General features: G+C 31.7%; 1 protein-coding gene across 4 annotated transcripts in view; it reads left to right on the top strand.

The window, feature by feature from the left end:
- The window catches only part of LOC134685037 (uncharacterized), a 29,961-nt gene extending 16,205 nt beyond the window's left edge, over positions 1 to 13,756 (top strand). For 3 of the 4 annotated variants that reach the window (XM_063544402.1, XM_063544399.1, XM_063544400.1), the window contains exons 2-12: positions 497 to 710; positions 2,625 to 2,712; positions 4,597 to 4,787; positions 5,642 to 5,951; positions 6,431 to 6,547; positions 7,336 to 7,499; positions 8,502 to 9,328; positions 10,244 to 10,371; positions 10,719 to 10,768; positions 12,714 to 12,817; positions 13,533 to 13,756. In XM_063544402.1, coding sequence (XP_063400472.1) covers positions 560 to 710; positions 2,625 to 2,712; positions 4,597 to 4,787; positions 5,642 to 5,951; positions 6,431 to 6,547; positions 7,336 to 7,499; positions 8,502 to 9,328; positions 10,244 to 10,371; positions 10,719 to 10,768; positions 12,714 to 12,817; positions 13,533 to 13,652 — 2,250 coding nt within the window. In that variant the 5' untranslated portion in view covers positions 497 to 559 and the 3' untranslated portion in view covers positions 13,653 to 13,756. The remainder of the gene's footprint in view (positions 1 to 496; positions 711 to 2,624; positions 2,713 to 4,596; positions 4,788 to 5,641; positions 5,952 to 6,430; positions 6,548 to 7,335; positions 7,500 to 8,501; positions 9,329 to 10,243; positions 10,372 to 10,718; positions 10,769 to 12,713; positions 12,818 to 13,532) is intronic. The other variant, XM_063544403.1, reaches the window with a different exon arrangement.
- Positions 13,757 to 21,745: the final 7,989 nt, after the last annotated feature.

Below are 21,745 nucleotides of genomic sequence, written 5' to 3' on the forward strand. Positions count from 1 at the left end.
TGTTACCTTTTTATACTTTGTGACTCGGATGGAGAATAGTCTCATTGGCACTCATACCTCATCATCTAGTTTATATTGCTTGGTTATACTGGTATATCTTTTTTTTTCATATAGATAAGACCGTTGGTTTTTCCGTTTGAATAGTTTTACATTACTAATTTTTGGGGCCCTTTATAGCTTGATCTTCGATGTGAGCAAATGTGTTGAAGGCCGTACCTTGACCTATAATGGTTAACTTTTAAAAACTGTTATTTGGACGGAGAGTTGTCTCATTGGCACTCATACCACATCTTCCTATATCTATATACTTTATGAGACAAAGTATAGAAGACCAATAGTCCTATAAGACAGATGGTCTTTTGAAGCAGGTTAAATGTGTCTCAGATTATTTTGTATATAAGATGCGCTATACAGCGGGACTTTACATTAATGCTTTATTACACATGTTTGTTTTTTGTTGAACACCAATGATTTAGTAATTGTTTCATTCTTTCAGAAGGAATCATCGTCATCGCCTGGTGAGAATGTTCCTGTGAAAGGACTTGGTAACAGTGATATAATGCGACCGACAGATCTCGCTGCCGCTCACCATTATGATAAAGTTGTCGGCGTAATAACTAAGGAACCATGTGAAAGGTCCGATGCAGAGATTATTCAAATAAAATCATGGTTTCAAAAGAAATCAGATTTATTTAACCAGTTAAATGATGGTAGGTTTAAGGAAGATTATTTTTTTCTTTTTTTCTTTCTTTTTTTTTTTTTTTCTTTTTTTTTTTAAATTTTCTACTTTTTTTAATTCTTATTTCACTGCTACAATATATAAAAAAAAGAAGATGTGGTATAATTGCTAATGAGACAACTCTCCACAAGAAACCAAAATGACACAGAAATTAACAACAATAGGTTACCGTACGTCCTTTAACAATGAGCAAAGCCCATATCGTATAGTCAGCTATAAAAGGCCCCGAAAGTCTGTTAATTATTCTACTAGTCAGTTGGTTTATTATACTCCCAGCGACCTGGTAGTATAGAATGGTATTATCACTCAACTAAAATGCTTCTCATAATAATACAAGACGATTTGTGGTTCCTAGTGGTATAGTCTAGTTGTCAGTGCATGCATTTTTTTGTACTAATACGGTTTGGCATCCCCTTTGACAGATTATTGGTATATATGTGTAGTTTAACTTTGCCTTATGAATGAGTTTTGCGAGTCAACAGACTTCCGTTTACCGTTGCTATACTGAGAATGCAAAGTTTAGCAAGGTATGTTTTTAATGCCATATTTCAAAACTAAACTATCCTTCCAAAACAATAATAAAAAGATTAATGTTACAAAGAAACATGAACATAAGGTTAAATTTTTACTCGACAAAAACACGATTATGAAATTATTTCGGATATTTTAGAAGTTTTTATAAAAAATCTATATGTTGCTCAAATGTTTTTATTCAGTATATAATATGACTTTTTCAATTGTATTACATCAGTAACCAATTATCCAATTTTCTAATGTTTCGCACGTTATGTTGTCATTCATATCCTGTCGAGCTGAATGATGACATTTCGTCCCCAACCATTGTGTGTCAATCTCCCGTTGTTATCTACATTGCTATTGACTTTCTAACTATTATGTTTATTGAGCATCATTGAACACTTGTCAAGTTTCAATATTGTTCAATTAATCATAAAAAAATTGATTACGCTTTTCAAAAACATCACGAATTTCTCTGATTCTAGGAAGTGAAATGGCATCTATCGTTGTTGCCTGGCAACCAAGCTTAGGGATATCGAAAATGGATATAAAAACAACATTATTTCTATATGTCACTGTAGATTAGTAGGAAAACTATTGTCTGTGGTATTTTGTAATACAAAACTTTAATTGTTCGAAGTTCCTGTATAACAACGTACTTAACAAGTTAAACGAGCTTCATTCCATTATCATGCTATCGTCCCGTTAATGAATTCTGTTTGCAACAAATAGATCAAAGATTGTTTTCAGCTTACTTTGATGTTCACAGTCATCTTTATGTTGTATTTCAATGCATCATACGATCCTTCACAGCTAGTATGTGTGTTTTAATCCGATATTGTCTTTGATATGTTAGAACATGTTCATTTTTACACGACTTGACTTTGGTATATGGACTGGAGATTGTTCGTTCAATAATGTTTACTAGTAAATATATTGATAGGCAATTATCACTGCTACTAAACTTGGCCGTGCAAATAGTTTAAACATAGGCCACCCATCGCCTAACACTCACATATATACATGTATGAATTTAGATTATTGACTGATATTTCACTGTTTTTAATTTTACTATAAAAGAGTCCAGTTATAAATGTATTAAAGACTTTGACATGATCTTCAGTGGTGTTTATTTTATCACAGGTTTAACTTGTTATTGGGTTATGAATTGTTTCGAAAATGCATCAACCACAAACCAAAAACAAGAAGAAGCAAAACTATATCGATATTTTTGCAGATATAAATATAATAATGAATACAATTAACTTCGGAAACAAAAATACCACTGTTACAACATCTCGTTACATACAAAAGTTGAAGTACATGCTTTTGTATTATAATAATTAGAATTTTTATGCTTCTATTTCAGAAATAATTCATGACTTGATAAAAAATTGTGAGTTTATGACTGTAGAACGAGACTTTGTTGTCATCAAACAAGGCGAAAAGGGAGACTGGTGAGTTACTTAATATCTTGATTGATTGATTGATTAAAATTGAGAATGGAAATGGGGAATGTGTCAAAGAGACAACAACCCGATCATAGAAAAAAACCAACAACAGAAGGTCACCAACAGGTCTTTAATGTAGCGAATAATTCCTGCACCCGGAGGCGTACTTCAGCTGGCCCCTCAACAAATATATACTATTGATTGTGATTGATTGATTGATTGATTGATTGAGCACAACATTATAAATGAATATATACGTAGTTTTTCTTTTACTTTTATTAAACATTAACTGAATGAATCAACTAGAATCAACTCTTATAGACAAAAAGGACATATTTTATTGTAGTTTTCTTCTATCTATTCCCTTCATTTTACTCCAATAAAATCTCTTAATGTATTGATTTGAAATCATGTCGGAAAAGAATGCCAAAGACGACCCAGAGGTATACCTACCAGAGATCAAAATGAGGTTAAAGATAGTAAAAGTACTTCTCCGTCGATTACATGAATATATGTTGCAATATTCCAACACCGTAACAAGGAAAATAGATTTTTTATTCGCAAACAGTGATAAAATGTAGGTAACTCACTTGAGACAGATTTTAATGACGTTTTACACTTCTTTTATTGGTGTGCATAAAAGAAATACAAGTCAATAGTAGTGATTATATCTTTTAAACAAGATTTTATAGTAGATTGATTATATATATATATAAGTATAGTACGCGAGGCTTACTCCTAACTTATTGGTATTTATCTTACTAACAGTATAGTAATCCGGCTGGCGACGCCTTAAATGTCAAACTGCAAGATATAAAAGTGTTAATTCAAGTAAATGTAATTAGCGATACCATTAAATGCGTTATGTAAATATTTGTTAAAAAAATGGATTTATTTCATTGGAAAAAATAATTATGCATTAATGTTAAATAACCGAGAAAAACTTGTAAATCATATTACTAAGTCAGACACCAAGGTTAGAATAGGGTTATATATCAGGTGATTAAAAATGTAGCATTTTTAAATGTTTATAAAGCAAAATATAGAAAAGACATAGTAGCACGAACCTAATCCACACTTACATTTTTTGGTTTTTTTTTAAGAATAAATATTAGCAGGATGAATGAAAGATACGTCAATGAGGCAGCAATCTAATTAGTTTAAGTTATACACAAATAAGAAGATGCTTTAACGTTCAAACAAGCATTTAAAAAGTGCTCGTTTGAAAACAAAATTTAATACTTATCGCGTTATCTGGGAATGTGAGTGTCTTTAAAGATCCAATGACGTCTTGAAAATTGGACCTCGTTTGAAATAAATTAAGGGAAAATATATTTCTAGGTTTCTTGTAATTTCGGGGACTTTACAATAGCTGAGTATGCGGTATAGACTTTGTTCATTGTTGAAGGACGTACGGTGACCGCTAGTTGTTAATATCTGTGTTATTTGGTCTCTTGTGGGGAGTAGTCTCATTAGCTGTTACATTACACCACAACTTCTTTATACATTCACAGTCAATGTAGACTTATTTTCAATGGCAGTGCCCTATACATATAAATTAGTGACAACGAGCCTATGTCCTCAGTGTATATATCGAATAGCATATAACATCTTACAAACTATATACACTAAAAAGATAAAGTTAAACCAACTAGTGATCGACTGACAAAGGTCAGCATAACATTTTATCAATCTTTGTAGTTTATGTTTAATAAAACTCTTCAAGTCAACCAAACATATCTTAAAAAAGGATAAGACATATTTTGTTTTATACCAGGTCAGGAAAGGAAATAGATAAAAAAAAAATATATATATATATATATATATATATAATCCTGTGAAATGAATACAAATCATAAAATCTATAATTTTGACTGTATATTTCCCCAGTTTCTTCATTATCCTGAATGGATCTGTTGCTATTCATATCAATACGACATTGGATCTGGAGGATGACCGACAAGAAACTACAGATAAATCAGATCCATTGAAAGAAAGACGAGATAGTAGAGAAAAACAAGATGAGGAAAAACCAAAAGAATTGGATAGATCAAAGTTTGGAATATCTGTCGGAAAGATAGGTATGACACTTCTGTTTTCATTATATGATATACTTGGTCACTATACCTCTGAAAGATAGGTATAGGACACTTCTATTTTCTATATATGATATACATGGTCACTATACGTCGGAAAGATAGGTATGACACTTCTGTTATCTTTATATGATATACATGGTCATTATACGTCTGAAAGATAGGTATAGGGCACTTCTGTTTTCTATATGTGATATACATGGTCACTATACCACAAACATTGCAGAGAGTTTAACTATACCATTGAAATCAGAGGCGAGTCCAGGGTCAAGGGAAAAGGGGCGTAAATGTCATGCAAGAATGGTAAAGTAGTGCTGAGCGGATCAAAGGAGCAGTTTGGTTGACGAATTTAAGCTAACAAATTTTATTTTTCATCAAATGGGAGGGTGTGTGCCATTTGTGCACTTCCACCAGCGTAATGATTTTCTTGTTTTTTTTTATTCTTGAATTAGGAATGACATCATTTCTTTTCGGCTCGATCCGTTCTGTTCCGTGTTATATGTGGAAATAGTTTTATCTTAATATTTAAAAATAATAAATTAAAAATATGCACTACCACTATGTAAACATTTTTTTTTGTTTTGTTTACTATCACAAATATGTTATATTTCACTGTATATATATCTTCACAAAGCAATGCGCAGTACAAGTGACGTAAACTTCACCGTGTTACATAGTAGAAGTAGAAGAAGAAGAAGTACGATACAATTTCTATTTATTTTTTTTACTTCTGTTGACATTTAGTCGATTCTAAATTTTCTATTTCTATATTTATCAAAAGTATATTGTATGTGTTACAATAAATACAAAAACAGTTCGAATTTTGTTTCCCATTTCAGAATCTGGTAAAAGTTTTGGCGAGCTGGCTCTTATTAATACTGATTGTGTCAGAAATGCGACGATCATTGCCGACGAAGCTGTAGACTTAATTGTGATAGACAGGGATTTATATAATAGATGTATCAAATTGTTTCATGCAAAAGAGTTTGCAGACAGAAAACGTTTTGTTGAAACAAATCCTCTGTTCGATAGATGGCATCCGAAGTATAAAAAGCAAATGGCTATGAGTTTAAGAAAGGAGAAATTAAATTTCGAAAGCGTCATTGTAAAACAGGGAGCTATGTTTGATGGTTTACGGTTCATTCTGAGGTAATTTGTTAATATGAAGAGTCACTGTGTATTATCAACGTATTTGTAGATCTATCACTAACTAAAGGTGCTAATTATTTTATCAAAAATACTAAAGGTTTTTTTTGGAATACATATAGTAGTACTTCCAAGCTTAAGTTTCATTTATACAATCACCAAACAGATAGGCATGCAAGAGAGATAAGAAGTTCTGATTAACTTCAAAAACGTTCAATATAACAAATTCGTCTACATTTTAAGTGACTTATATCGCCGGGGTAATTGTTATATTCTTAATAAAATGGGTGGCTTAATATTGTGACGATTAAAAGTTGAACATTCCAGTATCTGAGAAAGTTATATGTCACCACGCACTAAATCCTTTTGAAACAGTTGTGTTTGTCGTAATGATATATATCTGCCTATGCATTTTACAGTAGTCAGACCAAATTTTGTGAATGTCGTAATGGTATATATATATCTGTCTATGTGTTTTACAGTGGTCAGACCAAACTGACATCGGATCCCTATTTACACTCTATGCAGTACCCTGATTATTATCCCTTACCAGATGTCGAAGACCTCGAGAGAGTAGAGGCACGAGAATCACTAAGAAGGTATAAGTTATAACATTGCAAATCATGTCACAACTGTATGTCCGTTACAAATTTCCATGAGAAAAGGCCTTGACAAACATATTGATATCCATAAAATATTCCAGTAAATGGTATCCATGACAGTTTGAGAAGCATGTTTCATTTTATATATTCAGTATAAATAATATCAAAATAGACAAACTTGATAGGGATTAAACAAACAGCACTGTATCATAAAATTCAACCAATTTACTTTTTGTAAGGAAATAAAATTGAGAATGGAAATCGGGGGAATGCGTCAAAGAGCAAAAAAAACCCACAAGCATAGTGAGAAAAAACGCACCCGGGGGCAGGCTTTATAGTTGGTCCCTACTAAGTTCAGTGATAAGACTATAATTATTAACATGATATCATTACAAGTATGAATTATCAAATACTAGTACATATTAGGATGTTTATGATATCAAGTTCAGATAGAAGAATCACATCTTTCCAAACTTTTCTTAAGATAAAAGTTAGGACATCAATGTAAGTTTTCAAGAACCAATAGAAAAACGGAAATAAAAGTGGAAAAATTTAATCTATTGATTGATTGATTGATTGATTGATTGATTGGTTTGCTTGTTTGTTTGTTTGTTTGTTTGTTTGCTCGTTTATTTGTTTGAATAGGTAAACGAGCCAAGTAGTGTGAAGTAATTGGTATTTTAAAACAAATGTGATGTTCCTTCAAAATCATTTCAAGAATATATGCTGGAAATGAGTCATATATGTTATGGATGATTTGATATCAAATCTTTCTATCGTCATAGGGAATTGAGCATGCATTCACAGAAAATGGATGAATACAAAACACTGGTGCCAAGTCGTCAGAAATATATTACACAAGATACTGGAAAGAACGGCAAACGATCACCCAAATTCATGAGTCATCGACAGATAGAACTCTGTCTGATTGGCTCGGAAGAAATTGTTGGTAGGTTGAGATACATTTTTATCTATATCGATTGTCACTTCACGACTCATGAAAATATCAAAGAAAGACAACTCCTATTAGTAGTGTAAAGCTAGGGGACCAATCGTGCGCTTTCTGTCATTTCGTCGGTTTTTTTCTCAAAAAGTTTAATCTTTACTACAACTGATATGTGTCAGAACGAAATAGGACATGTTTATAGTGAAAAAGACATACAATTAAGTCGAATGGCTATTTCGTTTCAAGTAAACCCTTTTAACAGTTATTTCCATGAAATGTCTATCTATTAAATGTATTTCATTTAAGTATTGAATGCTTCTTTTTGTAAATTTATTGGGGTGTAAAAGCGTTGACCGAAGTACATTTTGTATGAAGCGCGGCTTCATTCTAAAAATGTACACACGGTCGCTTTTACAACCCTATAAAGTTACAAAAAGAAGCATTCAATACTTATAATTACATTTTTTAGCTAGGATCATGAAAACACGATTTTTATCCAGTTTTATTTAATTCACCTGTGCACTTTATTGTGGGACCTCGTGTCATCATGTATGATAAATTTTATTGTATAATGCAACTGTTTACGGAATAACATGTGATGTGCAGTTAGCCAATCAGAATAACGTATTATAATGAAACTTACATCTAATGTAATTATTTTCTATTATTCAGTCATCATGGTTATTAAAGTTACATACATATATATCTATTTCTATATCAACAGTTGTCTAGGGGAAGTAAAGCTAAGATAAATAAATCTATTTCAATCTTAATAGATGTACCTCTTCATGTTCTTGGCGCATGAAGATCACTTTATACTGATGCCCTTTTTAGTCAAAAAGGCTTCGGGTTGGGTTTAGAAAAATGGTAAAATTTTAAAATCTGAACCTCTTTCTCTGTCAAAATGCCACGGTTTTATCAAGGTATGATTGCAGTCGTAATTAAATTATTAGTATTCTAAATTATTAGCCGTTTATTTAGTGTAAAAAAGTCTGACTTTTACAGGTGACATGGAAGTAGCTATGGACTTAATGACATACTCCTACTCAGTTACATGTATACAAGAAACGGAAATATATGTGTTGGACCAGAAGAATTACGAAAGGTTAATAGAAAAACGTAATCCACAAGTTGTTGAATTGATAAGGAATTCAGTGCTAGAGAAATACTCGTTAAGACTGTCTTGGATGCAAGACAAGAAAGACCTACCTCTTTTTCGTTATTTTCTTTACAAGATTGGAGAAAATGAGCGAAAAAAGAAATTAAAGAAAGAAGAGTTAATGCGACAGGACAAGGAAAGAGACATTACGGATGATTGGATGGTGTCTAGTCTTAAAAAGGGCCCCCTAATAGATATGTTTGGACCTGGAAGTGTGTTCTATTCAATTCGAATGAAAGCTAAGCAAAGAGAAATGGAGAAGTTAAGTTATAAAGCGCGTGTTGATAAAAGACGCTTACTTAGCGAACGCAAGTCTCCGGCTCAAAGTAAACCTGTTCAAGTACAAGGTGCTCCCCCAACAAGCTTTGTTACCCAAGCTTTCAAAAACAAATACGACGTAGATAGTGGTGCTTATGATTTTTCTAGTGAGGATGATGTTGAAAATGATTCAGTTGACGGTAATATAAACCGATCACAATTAATTTGTGACAAAAGTAGAAATGCACATTCTGTATTAAAAGAGACACCAGAAACAGACTTTGAAGACTGGGAATCTAGTGACGCTAATCTTTGTAAACTAGAAAACAGGTTACAGAATTGGTATAAACATTTTGGAGACAACGAGAAGAAAAGAGATGTATCCATTGTGAAATTACGTAGATATCAAACAGAGGTATGTTATCAGTTTTGAAATAACGTAAACATCATTTATAGATGTGATATCAATATAATTCCCTGTAACCATTGATATTTCGTGGTTTTATGAGAATCGACTATATATCTACAGCTATCAAAGGAACAGTGTGTGTTTTATTAGTTTCCAAATTATCATGATAATTATGACCAATGATAGTTATTCCTTTCGACATTTTAATATTATACAATACATTAATGATTCACCTATCTTTTTATTACGTATAGATGTCAATCAGAAGTAGATTAAACGAAGTTAAATTTCATATTTTATCAACGTCGTACTATACAAAAAAAAAAGAAGATGTGGTATGATTGCCAATGATACAACTCTCCACAAGAAACCAAAATAACACATGAATTAACAACATACTAGTAAGATATAGAAGTATGAAGCAGTTTTAAACCATGTAGAATAACATAAATACCAATTGAAAAACAAAACACACAAACAAAAGTACTATCATTAATTTATAAATTTAACATTACAAATTAAAATCGACATGAACCGATACTTTAGGTATGTAAAGTGTCTAATGTCAATGACATGGGAACCTTTGCATAAAGAAGTTTATATTACACGACACCTTGATCTATTTACAAGGCGGCAGGACATGATAATGTCTGTTTGTTGTCCTTTTAGGTCCTAGCTATGAAGCAGTTGAATTGTCTATTGACTGTAATTGTACACATTGATCTGTGAATAAATAAATATCAGGACACAAGCAATAAATACAGGCTGCAAAGGACAAGAACCTATTTGAAAAATATAGATATTTTTTCCGTTAATACATTCAGCTTGAAATAGGATCTTAGCATTGAATCCTAATAAACTGAATTTACATATGATTTGATACAAAAGAACATTGCTAACATTTCAATAACATTTTTTTAGGACCCAGGAAAGCCTCCCTTGCCAGGAAAGAAAATATTCATCAGAACAAAAGCAAAAACCACCACAGCATACTTAGATTCTCTGAAACATACTTTAGATGATGACCAGCATATATCTAGAATGCACAGGTATAATGTTCACCATAGTTGAATCAATAGGCACGTCAAATATATGTACGAAATCTGTCAAGCAGCATTAAAATTTAAAGGCTTTATTTCTGATCAATATGAAGTTAACATAATTGCACGTGTTTGCATGTGAAACTCATTACAATATGTATATTTTATGCATGATAATAAGCTTGCTGAAATAATTTTCTCCGTTTATAGAGAGTATATAAAATGTACAGTTCTTTCAAAGATCATTATGGAAAGTTTATTTCCGGTAGAAGTAAACAGTTTAAAACGATATATGAAGACAACTGTGTTGTGGAAATGTTAATACTCATTGTGTTGTGATTTTGTTTTTTTGTCAGCGCTCCAGCTAGGGTAAAATGTCATAGTGCACCGCCAGTTTTTAGACGAGGTGCGAGGTGTCAATCATAGTGCTATAATTTGCACATGGCGTGTTGACAGACCATTGCAGTAATAGTTGTACGAATTATTTTCATCCCGACCGAATTAAAATTTATCCCGACCGAAAAACTTATTTACATAATTACTTTGCTTTATTAAACATTGTATGGTAGTTTTTTTTCCAACTTGTTTTGACTAAATGCTTCTCATTCTTGTAACAGATACTTTTGAAACTTATGCTGTTTAAGTATATTTTTTCTTTGAAAGCATCGACTGTTGCATTTAAGAATAACATGCATGGCATGTTCAAGCATTGGCAACTTACAAGTCCATTTGAATTAAGTCGTCAATCAAAAGTCTGGTTCTGTTTTTGTTTTTGTTTATGAAGATCTATTTAAAACATAAATTACTGAAATTGCTTTGCTTTGAAATGGGTTTTAATTCTATGTCTATTTTACCCGAAGCAACCTTTTTTATCTGTGAAATTTCAATGTAAATTGGAAATACAAGGTTTACCCATATTCCTATTATATATAGGATAGTGTGGTGAATACTGCTGTCCTAAGTTAGGTTGAGTAAGCGGGGTTTTGTTATACCTTTGTTGATTTTTAATTAATACTACATGTTCGTCCTCCGGTCTTTACTTTCCAATTTTTGACTTGTGATTTTGGTTGAATCATTAAACAACCGAAGATCAAATATTATAAAACAAACCAAAACAGTATATCAAAATTCCAGAAGATATACTGCATTCAATTGAACTGTTTCAGCTATTAGAAATGAATATGACGATACAAGTTACTGCTATAAGTTCATGGTTTTGACACTTGCAAGCTAAAATTATCACATCTGAAATCTCAACTAACAAATTGTGTTTTTCCTCTCTTTGATTTCAGAACTATTTTTTCTTCAGTATTGACTATATACTTTGTAGATACTCTTGAAAATATTGATCTCACTGAAAAAGTTAATGCTGTTTTATAGAATGGTGTAATTCAGTGTAGAGATGCTTTGATAAAAAAAATTTGACTTGATAGATACCGTGAATATTCTTTCAAATAACTATTCATTCATGATTTGCTCTCTGTTGCTTATTTAATTATTTAAAGCATAAAGTTGTGAAAATCATGTATATTAAATGATTTAAAATATTTGGGGATTGGGTGGGGTTGGGTGGGGTTTGGAAGTACATTAAATCACATTTTTTTCTCTCATTATTTCAAAGAAACGTATTGCAATTACATTACAAAACCAATGATGTACAAGTACTGCAATGGTTTGTCTGGTGTATACCAACCATAGATCTCTGAACTGGGTCTTTTTGCTTTGTCTGGTGTATATAAACTATATATCTCTGAATTGGTTCCTTTTGCTTTGCTGAATCTATATCTTTAAGCTGGATTATCATAGAGCTCTCTATATATATCTATTTATAATAAATGCTATTTCATACAAATATATACTTGATATTTAGTGTAGATTTAATATGTAGTATAAATTCATATTGGAAGAAATGTATAAATGAATCTTTTCGAATACAGTGCTGTTTCGATTCCATAGACAATAAAGCATACAAACTCATTGATATAAATTTTATAGATTACTTTACTAGAGGAAAATTTGTAGACATAATTATAATACATGTTTAGAATTATAAATAATCAGTTGAAGTTTTTCGACAAAAAGAAAAAATAAAGCGACTAAAGAATAGAATGGTTTGACCTAAGTGAGATGTATCTTTTGTTTTAATTTTCAGTGATAAATGTAATTAAGTATTTAGTTGTTCCACGAGTATGAAAACAGCGAAGTTATATCATCTTATTTTTAATAGAAAATTTAAAGTAACTGTTTTAAGTTGTTCTTCGACTTTGAAATCGTCCAAATTGATTTGATTTTTCCCCTTCGAAATCAATTTGATAATGACTATATGAAAGTATTTTATTGCCATTTTACAGTCTGTTGTGCAGAGACGATGATGGACCAAAAACCCAAAGAAAAAAGACCAGCGTCCTCTTATAGGTCTCCTTTGACACCAACTCTTTGTGTCCGGACAAAAAGGGTAATTTATTCCTATAGATCTTCTCTGTTCAACATGTTTTGTTCTGACGAAAAGGGTTTTACATTTTTATAACTAGCGTACTCTTCTGACAACTGCACAAAAAGGATAAAAAATTCATAAGTCCTTTCTGACACCAACACGTTGTGCCCGGCGAGAAGGGTAATACTTAATTATAATCAGCGCTCTCTTATATGTCTACCCTGACATCAATTCTTTTTTTACGACGAAAAAGGGTAGTGATTTCTTAGTATATCAAATTTAGCAGTATTTGCTAAGGAAGGACGGTATGGTAGTTCGAAGAAGAAATCGTTAGGTTGCATTCAATACTGTTTTGAACACATTGAAAAATAACACGAATTTGTAAATAGAGGATTTTTAGAAATGCATTATCATGTTGTCCTGAAAACAACAAGTTTCAAATACGTCTAGTCTTTTAGTATATTTTAGTCTTTTATTGCTGTTGTTACTAATTATGTAAATCAATTGTATCTGATTTTATGCCCTTTATGGGCCCTGTAATTTGTGAAATAAAAATATTCTATTCTATTCTATCCATTTTTACCTTAATATTATGAGCACGATTAACGAAAAGCGTCAAGATCTCTTTTCCCACTCTCATTGTATATTGCCCACTTCTGCACGTTAGACAAAAATAAATCTAATATGCATATACATTGTTATTTTTTTCTGATGTTTTAGTTTTTTGTCATTGTAGCCCAAGTCAGCTCATCAATACACAGCTCAAGAATACGAAGCTCTGAAGACTGAAATGAAACAACGACAACGGTCTTATAGAACTATGTACTATGACCGACCAATGTCAGCTTATTTGTAGAAACAAAGAACGAAAACCCACCAATCATTTAGATTTTATACAACTGCCTCTAATCTTATATATCATCATGCTCAGATAGATTATTTTTCAAATACGGAGTCATAATAAAATAAATAAAGATTAAATATATACGACTTTGATTTGTTTTTATTGTATCCCACTCCAAGAGTGGGCTTTGTTTGATTCACCTTATATGTGTATCCTTTCTTTCGTCAGTTCTTCCAACAAATATTTTTGTCACACTTTACACAACATTTACCATATAATAGAGCTGCTTCATATTTGTTCAACAGCTTAAGGTAACACGATACCGAATGACGTTACGCCACGAGTTATCGTTCCTGACGTTATCGAATAACGTTCACACATACAAGCCAATGCATCAGGTTTTGCAATCACAAAGTGATAAAAAAAAATTAAAAAATGGGGTATTTATGTGACATTTTTAATGGTAACTTTTTCTGGATACTTGATGGAGTAAAGGAAAATAGATCCGGAACGGAAACGATTACTGTACGGAGTTTGACTAATGTCCTGACAACCTGACAATGTCCAGACAGAAATGAAAATGCTAAATACTTTTTTAATATTGGAAGGATTTACTTGAAATTTAGAACCAAGCAAGATGAGAACTTATATTTAATAAATAAAAGGGGAAAAAATAAAAAAAACATATTTATAAGAGTTAAAAAACTTGCCCTGACCAAATTGACTGTGAAACTTCTTATGTCCTGACAGCTATGAACCAGATATTTGTTTTATTATTAACAGGATAGACTTCAAATTCAATACCATGGCAGATTAAATTATTTAATACAATAATACAAGAATAAAAAGAAAAGAATGTTTTTTTTTAGAGTTAGAAAACTTGACCTGACCATCTACATCCTTCCCGTGACTAATGTCCTGACCGATGTAAATTGTTTATAGTTTTTTTTTCCTTTGAAGAATCGACTTCAAATTTGATATCAAGGAATATTCTGACATAAGATATAGAGATATAAGAAACGGATCATTTAAAAAATAATAATTTAAAGAGTTAGAAAACTTGACCTTACCAACATCGACTCTGCCCAGACTAATGTCCTGACCGATGAAGAAAATGTTAATAACTTTTTTCATTATTGCTCAATTTAAAATACTTTTAAATATTCTGTTTCTTTAAAATTTAAGCATCTGAACGATTTATATACATCTAATAGACTGTGTTTTATCACAAGTCTTTATTCTTGATATATGTTTGCAATAAATACTTTTTCATGATGAACGCCGTATTCCCATGAAATTTTGTGTTAAAATGGTCGTCAAAAACACCGCCCGGGCAAAATGGAAACATGAAATTTATCTGGATGAAAATACGGATAGAATTAGGCGATAATCCACAATACAAGCAGACTTTGCAACTCATACAAAAATAGTTTGTTTGTATGGAATGTTAAGAAAGTGGTTTACTTGGTTATTTTTCCGAATATCCATTTCTCATATCTCTGAGGAGAATAACGTTATATTCTTTATTCAATAACGTCACACGTTTTCGGTCAAATTCTAAGGGTATCAATCATTTTTGAAGCCATTTATCTCAAAAACAAGGATGGTGACATATGATTTTCTATACATGTATGAATTCAGTTTGTAATTCTGAATATTATGTTAGTTTTTTGTTGTTCTCCGTATATAAGAACATAGCCATCCATTGGAAAATCTAAAAAGGTGAGCCGAAAAACAGGCATTTCCCCTATATACCTAAGTAAATTTGTCGCCCAAATCGACGTTTTCCAATAAAAATACCAAGAAAACAAAAATGGTGACCCCCATTTTTTATTACATATTTCGATGTAACTCGGTGCAAAGAACGCGTATGCCAAAAAGTTTGGAAATCGGGAGATATGCCATTCGGTATCGTGTTACCTTAATTAACAGTGATGATATGTAACGTGGACCAACTTTTCCCATAACTCACCGTGATACATACTTTCTGTTTACAGAACTATTTACTCAGTGTAAAAAAAAATAGAATTTCATTCAAAACATTTTAAAGTAAGCGAATATCAAATCCGCTGGAACAGATATTTGGATTTGTATCAGTGTTCAAAGACAATCCCTTGAAGAAAAGGAAAACAACACAGTATAAATTCATATTACATATTTCATACGTCTGAACATGCTGAAGTGATTTTCTTAATTTCCCTTAAACCGGAAAGCTCAAAGCCGAATTTCAAAGAAATAGATGTACAAGAAACAATCGTAACAGTTCAAGAGCTATATATATGACCAAAAAAAGACCTAAAAAGATATCCAAATCCATCCACGGTCAACGTTGCCTAGGGCAGGTGAGACCTGAGATTTCTAACAGCAAAGATGCAACAAAAGAGATTTAGCTTGAATAATAAGATTTATAGAATAATTTGACTATCTTTTACCATGATAACGAAAACAAAATTTAAATATACACCTGTTTCATTTATTTACAGCACCCTCAAAAACTCTGTATGGTTTGATCACAGCAACTCGTTATAGACAGTCAATGTGCAAATAGACTTGATAACGGACATGGGGAGTGTGTCAACGAGACAACAACCCGAACAAGAAAACAGCTATTGAAGGACCAATTTTAAATATTTTAACATAAAACAATATCTGTATTTTATTATGATATGTAAGTGAGCGAGAGAATGGTATAGCTAGGTTGTTGAATTGCAATGATGCAAGTGAGGAACAGCACAGTTCATCGATATTATTCCAATAGCGTTTAAATAGATCTGGAAAATAAGAACTAAGAAAGATGGAAAACTTGAACTCTTAATACTGAACAAAAAAATGTCGAAAACAGCATTTAAAGAAACAACAGCATTAATTTCACATAATTCACATTTATTGAAAGACTTATAACAAGTTTGTTGAAATTATGAGTATAACTTTATATATATACAAAAAGATATTAGAAAATATGTATCTGAACTAGTCATTACAACATTATAAGCTCCTTTCACACTCTGATCGATAGATAGCCTTGTGCAATCTGTGGGTTAATTGTCGACTAAATGTTAGAGACAGGACTAAATCTAAATTGGGATACTAGCATGAGCATGAAAATTGGAATGCCCTACAACTGTAGTGTAAAATTCCTTTAAAGTCAATCTGCCTGAAGGAGTCAGAATCTTAGATTCTTTATCATGTATTTCTTGTGAATTTGGTAAAAGTTTGTTGTAAATCATGTCAGTATTAAGCATTGGTTCAATGTGGTTGATTCAACTATTATGTTCAAAAAAGGATAACTCCAATTTTAAAGATTTCTTTAGGACAAAGGAATCATTAATTTGGAACAGATATTATATTCCTCCACCTTCCACAAGTTGTGTAATTTTCTTCACAGGTATAACATCATTTTGTAACTTGAATGTCTGAGCATATATATTTCATTGAAAAATTTCTGAAAATCTTTATTTTGTGTATCTCAGAAATAATGATAGTACTTGGAAGATTTAAATATCAAGTCAGTACCATAGGGTTTAGATTGCATTTCATGGTTGACTGATAAATTATGGGGAAAATTCTACTTTTTCAATAGAAGACACATTCAAAAGTGGTGCATAATTTATTTGAAATGTAGTGGATAGTTTTCTCATTTGCAATCATACCACATCTCCATACTTTTGTAATTCTTTTGTTCTTATCCCATTTTCAAGCTGTATTTATCAATATTAAATGTCATATAGTTTATATAATAGTTTGGCAGATACTAAGTCATCTTCATTAGGTCTAAGCCTTAGACTCTAAGGATCAATTGCAAGGTGCACACATCAGTCTATCAGGAGATAACATTCTTGATGAAGTTTATATTATACATTGGCCCTTAAAATATTTTATGTTTTTTTTTTAATCATGTCACCACAACATGAAAAATAAAAGTGTTTTTTTTTTTTATCATAATTTTCATTTGAGGTGCACCCGAGACATACTGGCCGAGTTCACTTGAAACTATTCAATCGACTTCAGAGTTAATAGATTATCATGTGAACGCACTAGAGTTGATATTCGGAACAACTCTAAGTAACTCTAGAGTAAGGCCCCAACCAAGCATAACAAAATAAAATATATTCTCATTGGTTTGACGTCATTCAAGAGTGTCTCGAGTTTAACCCTGGCTCTGCCAAGATTAGAACTAGGGTCCGAGGGGTTAACTCGAGTGGTTTAACTTAAATCGTTTCGTTGAAACCCGAGTAAGTAAAGTTAACTCGAGAGTTTAAATTAAACTCGGCCACTGTTTTGTTGAGAAATACATTTTCATTTGAGGTGCACCTGAGACATAGTCTGTTTTGTTGAGAAATACAATGGTATCTATCTTGTTCAATTCTAGGTCTATATCAGGAAATATGTAATTAAGTAAAATTTCTCCTCTGCTCAGGGAATTGCAATACAATAAGATATTTTTCATGACCAAAAGAGATATATCACTATTAATACAAAAAAAATCTATTCGATCTATAGGGCAGTACCGCACCTCACTTTATAAATTACTAAAGAATTACCCTTGAAGTATGCATTATTTGTGTTTTAATGTCAGTTTTAGTCTGGGTTTTTTTCTCCATAGCATTTAACATTTTTCAGGCTTCTTTGGCTGCCAAAACTGATTTAGATAATTTTTGTCTAGGGATTCAATATAAATCATAGCTTATTTTAGTTGCAAAACATTATGATTTTAGGTTGTAGCAATGGTTTTCCTAAAGCCTTTAATTTTTTTTACCTGGCACTGGCATTAAGGCTTTTAAAATTGATGCATATAAGACCAAACTGTTAACTTTTCATATTTTATGATAAAGTAGAAATTCAATGCCACATTTAGCTAAAACGTAAATATTTGCTCTTTTGTGGGAGAGTATAAAAACAAAAAGTGGCTTTTGGTCTTCTGTGTCACTGCATCTTGGTTGCTGTCTAATTGCAGTATATAACCCACATCTGCATGGTAGATGTGGGTTATATACTACCATGTCTAGGTTCATTCATGTTTCCTACTAAGTCAGTATTGAATGACTATCATGTTTTAGGGTATACATTTACATTTATTTACATTATAGACAATATGGTTATGTACAGTGAAAAAAAGTATCAAATGTCTTCCTTGTATTTCTTCTGATGGTCCATTCTTTATTCTTCAATATAAATGTTCTTCTAATAATTGAGTTAAAAGTGGAGTCACTGTCAACTGGATTTCTGCAAAAAAAAAAGAAGTGAAAGACAGATAAAAAAAAAAAGTTTTAAATTCAAGTAATGACATTGAAACAATTTTATGCTCAGACCATTTAAAAATATTTGCTTGTCTCACCTATCATTTGTAATGTAGTTCCAACTAAGGCTCTGTACTGTTCTGTTTTCAAGAAAGTTTTTTTTATTTGCTTCAATTTAAATACCTTTACATGTCATGCATGTACCAAGGTTGCATTTTTTAGGCAAATTGGAGTGATGGCTGGTGAGGGTTCAATACTAAGCCCCTGACACATTTTAAAGTTCAATTTTTTTATTTATAACCTGTATTTTATTTATACCACAAAAGCCATATATGTAAACAATTATAATTTCTTATATCATACATGTTTTAAAAAAAAAAAAAAAAATATTTCTGATAATTTGTTTAAATCGTCATGATTATGAAGTCTAGATCTTGTCCAATCTTCCCTGTTTACAATAAAAAGTATTTACTACCACATATGACACACATATATTTATGGTTATGATTTTCAGTTTATGCGACCTCTAAAGAAAATGGTATGTCTTCTTAAAATTAAATAAATGGGGAAAGTGTTTATGGGACACAGACGATGATGCCCCTGCTTGCATACAATGTTATGAAGGGTCATACATTTGTAACTCAAGAACTGTAAAAGTAGTAATAAGTATTGTGTATCAGTTTCAGAACATTTGGTAGGGACAAACTTTAAAAAAGAGAATGGAAACGAAAAAATCAGCAATTTTCCATTTGTAAAGTGACATATTAACTAAAGAACAGTAAACATGGTAAAACTGTAAAATGGTTACTTTTTGGTAAATAGCATGGTGCATATATCTTTCAAAACATTTGTTTGATAAAACCTTAACATATATATAGAGGATGCAAATGTAAAATTCAGCAATTTGTCCATTTGTAAAGGGACATAACTCTAAAAATAGTATAAGTCATGTAAATGACTCCCCCAAAATATAAGCATTGTGTTTAAGTTTCATAACCTTTGGTTGAGGCACACTACAGTTAAAGAATGGAAACCAGTTTCAGGGCGTAAGGACCTAATCTGGATGTACAGAATTCAAGATTGTTCACTAAAACCAACATATTATTATTGTTGTCCAAGGCTTCCAAAAGATTTAGAAAAGCCATAACCAAGTAACAACTATAAGTATGATATAATTTAATGTTTTTATATCTGGTAACAACTTACATATGTATCTTGAAAAAGTATTTGAGGCAATAGTTTGTGTATTTTTCAAATAATCTTCAATAACTTATATAAATATAATCTAGTAAAACACTGAGATCTGTTTTCTGTTACTGGTTATCCTACAAATATATATATATATATACATTAACCCAACAATGTTAGATCTGTAAATTTGCTTTCGCAAATTTTTGGTTCTTCCCTCGCCGGGATTCGAACCCATGCTACTGTGATATCGTGACACCAAATCGCCTGCACTGCAGCCGTCCCGCTAGACCACACGACCACCTGGGCTCTCAAAACTAGAGGCTCTAAAGAGCCTGTGTCGCTCACCTTGGTCTATGTGCATATTAAACAAAGGACACAAATGGATTCATGACAAAATTGTATTTTGGTGATGGTGATGTGTTTGAAGTTCTTACTTTACTGAACGATTTTGCTTCTTACAATTATATCTATCATGAACTTTGCCCATTAGTAACAGAGAACTATATTTGGTAAAAATTTACATAAATTTACCAAATTAATGAAAATTGTTAAAAATTGACTATAAAAGGCAATAACTCCTTAAGGGGTCAATTGACCATTTAGGTCATGTTGACTTATTAGTAGATCTTACTTTGCTGAACATTATTGCTGTTTACAGTTTATCGCTATCTATAATAGTATTCAAGATAACCAAAAACGGCAAAATTTCTTTAAAAATTACCAATTGGAGGGCAGCAACCCAACAACCAGTTGTCCAATTCATCTGAAAAATTCAGGGCAGATAGATATTGACTTGATTAACAATTTAACTTCTTGTCAGATTTGCTCTAGATGCTTTGGTTTCATAGTTATAAGCAAAAAACTGCATTTTACCCCTATGTTCTATTTTTAGCCGTGGCGGCCATCTTGGTTGAATGGCCAGGTCATCGGACACATTTTTCAAACTAGATACCCCAAAGATGATTGTGGCCTAGTAGTTTCAGTGGAGATTTTGTAAAAGATTACTTAGATTTATGAAAAATGGTTAAAGATTGACTATAAAGGGCAATAACTCCTAAAGGGGTCAACTGACCATTTTGGTCATGTTGACTTATTTGTAGATCTTACTTTGCTGAACATTATTGCTGTTTACAATTTATCTCTATCTATAATAATATTCAAGATAATAACCAAAAACAGCAAAATTTCCTCAAAATTACCAATTCAGGGGCAGCAACCCAACAACCGATTGACCGATTCATCTGAAAATTTCAGGGCAGATAGTTCTTGACCTGATAAACATTTTTATCCCATGTCAGATTTCCTCAAAATGCTTTGTTTTTTGAGTTATAAGCCAAAAACTGCATTTTACCCCTATGTTCTATTTTTAGCGGTGGCGGCCATCTTGGTTGGTTGACCAGGTCACGCCACACATTTTTTAAACCAGATACCCCAAAAATGATTGTGGCCAAGTTTGGATTAATTTGGCCAAGTAGTTTCAGAGGAGAAGATTTTTGTAAAAGATTACTTTAATTTACGAAAAATGGTTAAAAATTGACTATAAAGGGCAATAACTCCTAAACGGGTCAACTGACCATTTTGGTCATGTTGACTTATTTGTAGATCTTACTTTGCTGAACATTATTGCTGTTTACAGTTTATCTCTATCTATAAGAATATTCAAGATAATAACCAAAA

This window comes from Mytilus trossulus, chromosome 9 (assembly GCF_036588685.1).
Source record: "Mytilus trossulus isolate FHL-02 chromosome 9, PNRI_Mtr1.1.1.hap1, whole genome shotgun sequence".
NCBI lineage: Eukaryota > Metazoa > Mollusca > Bivalvia > Mytilida > Mytilidae > Mytilus > Mytilus trossulus.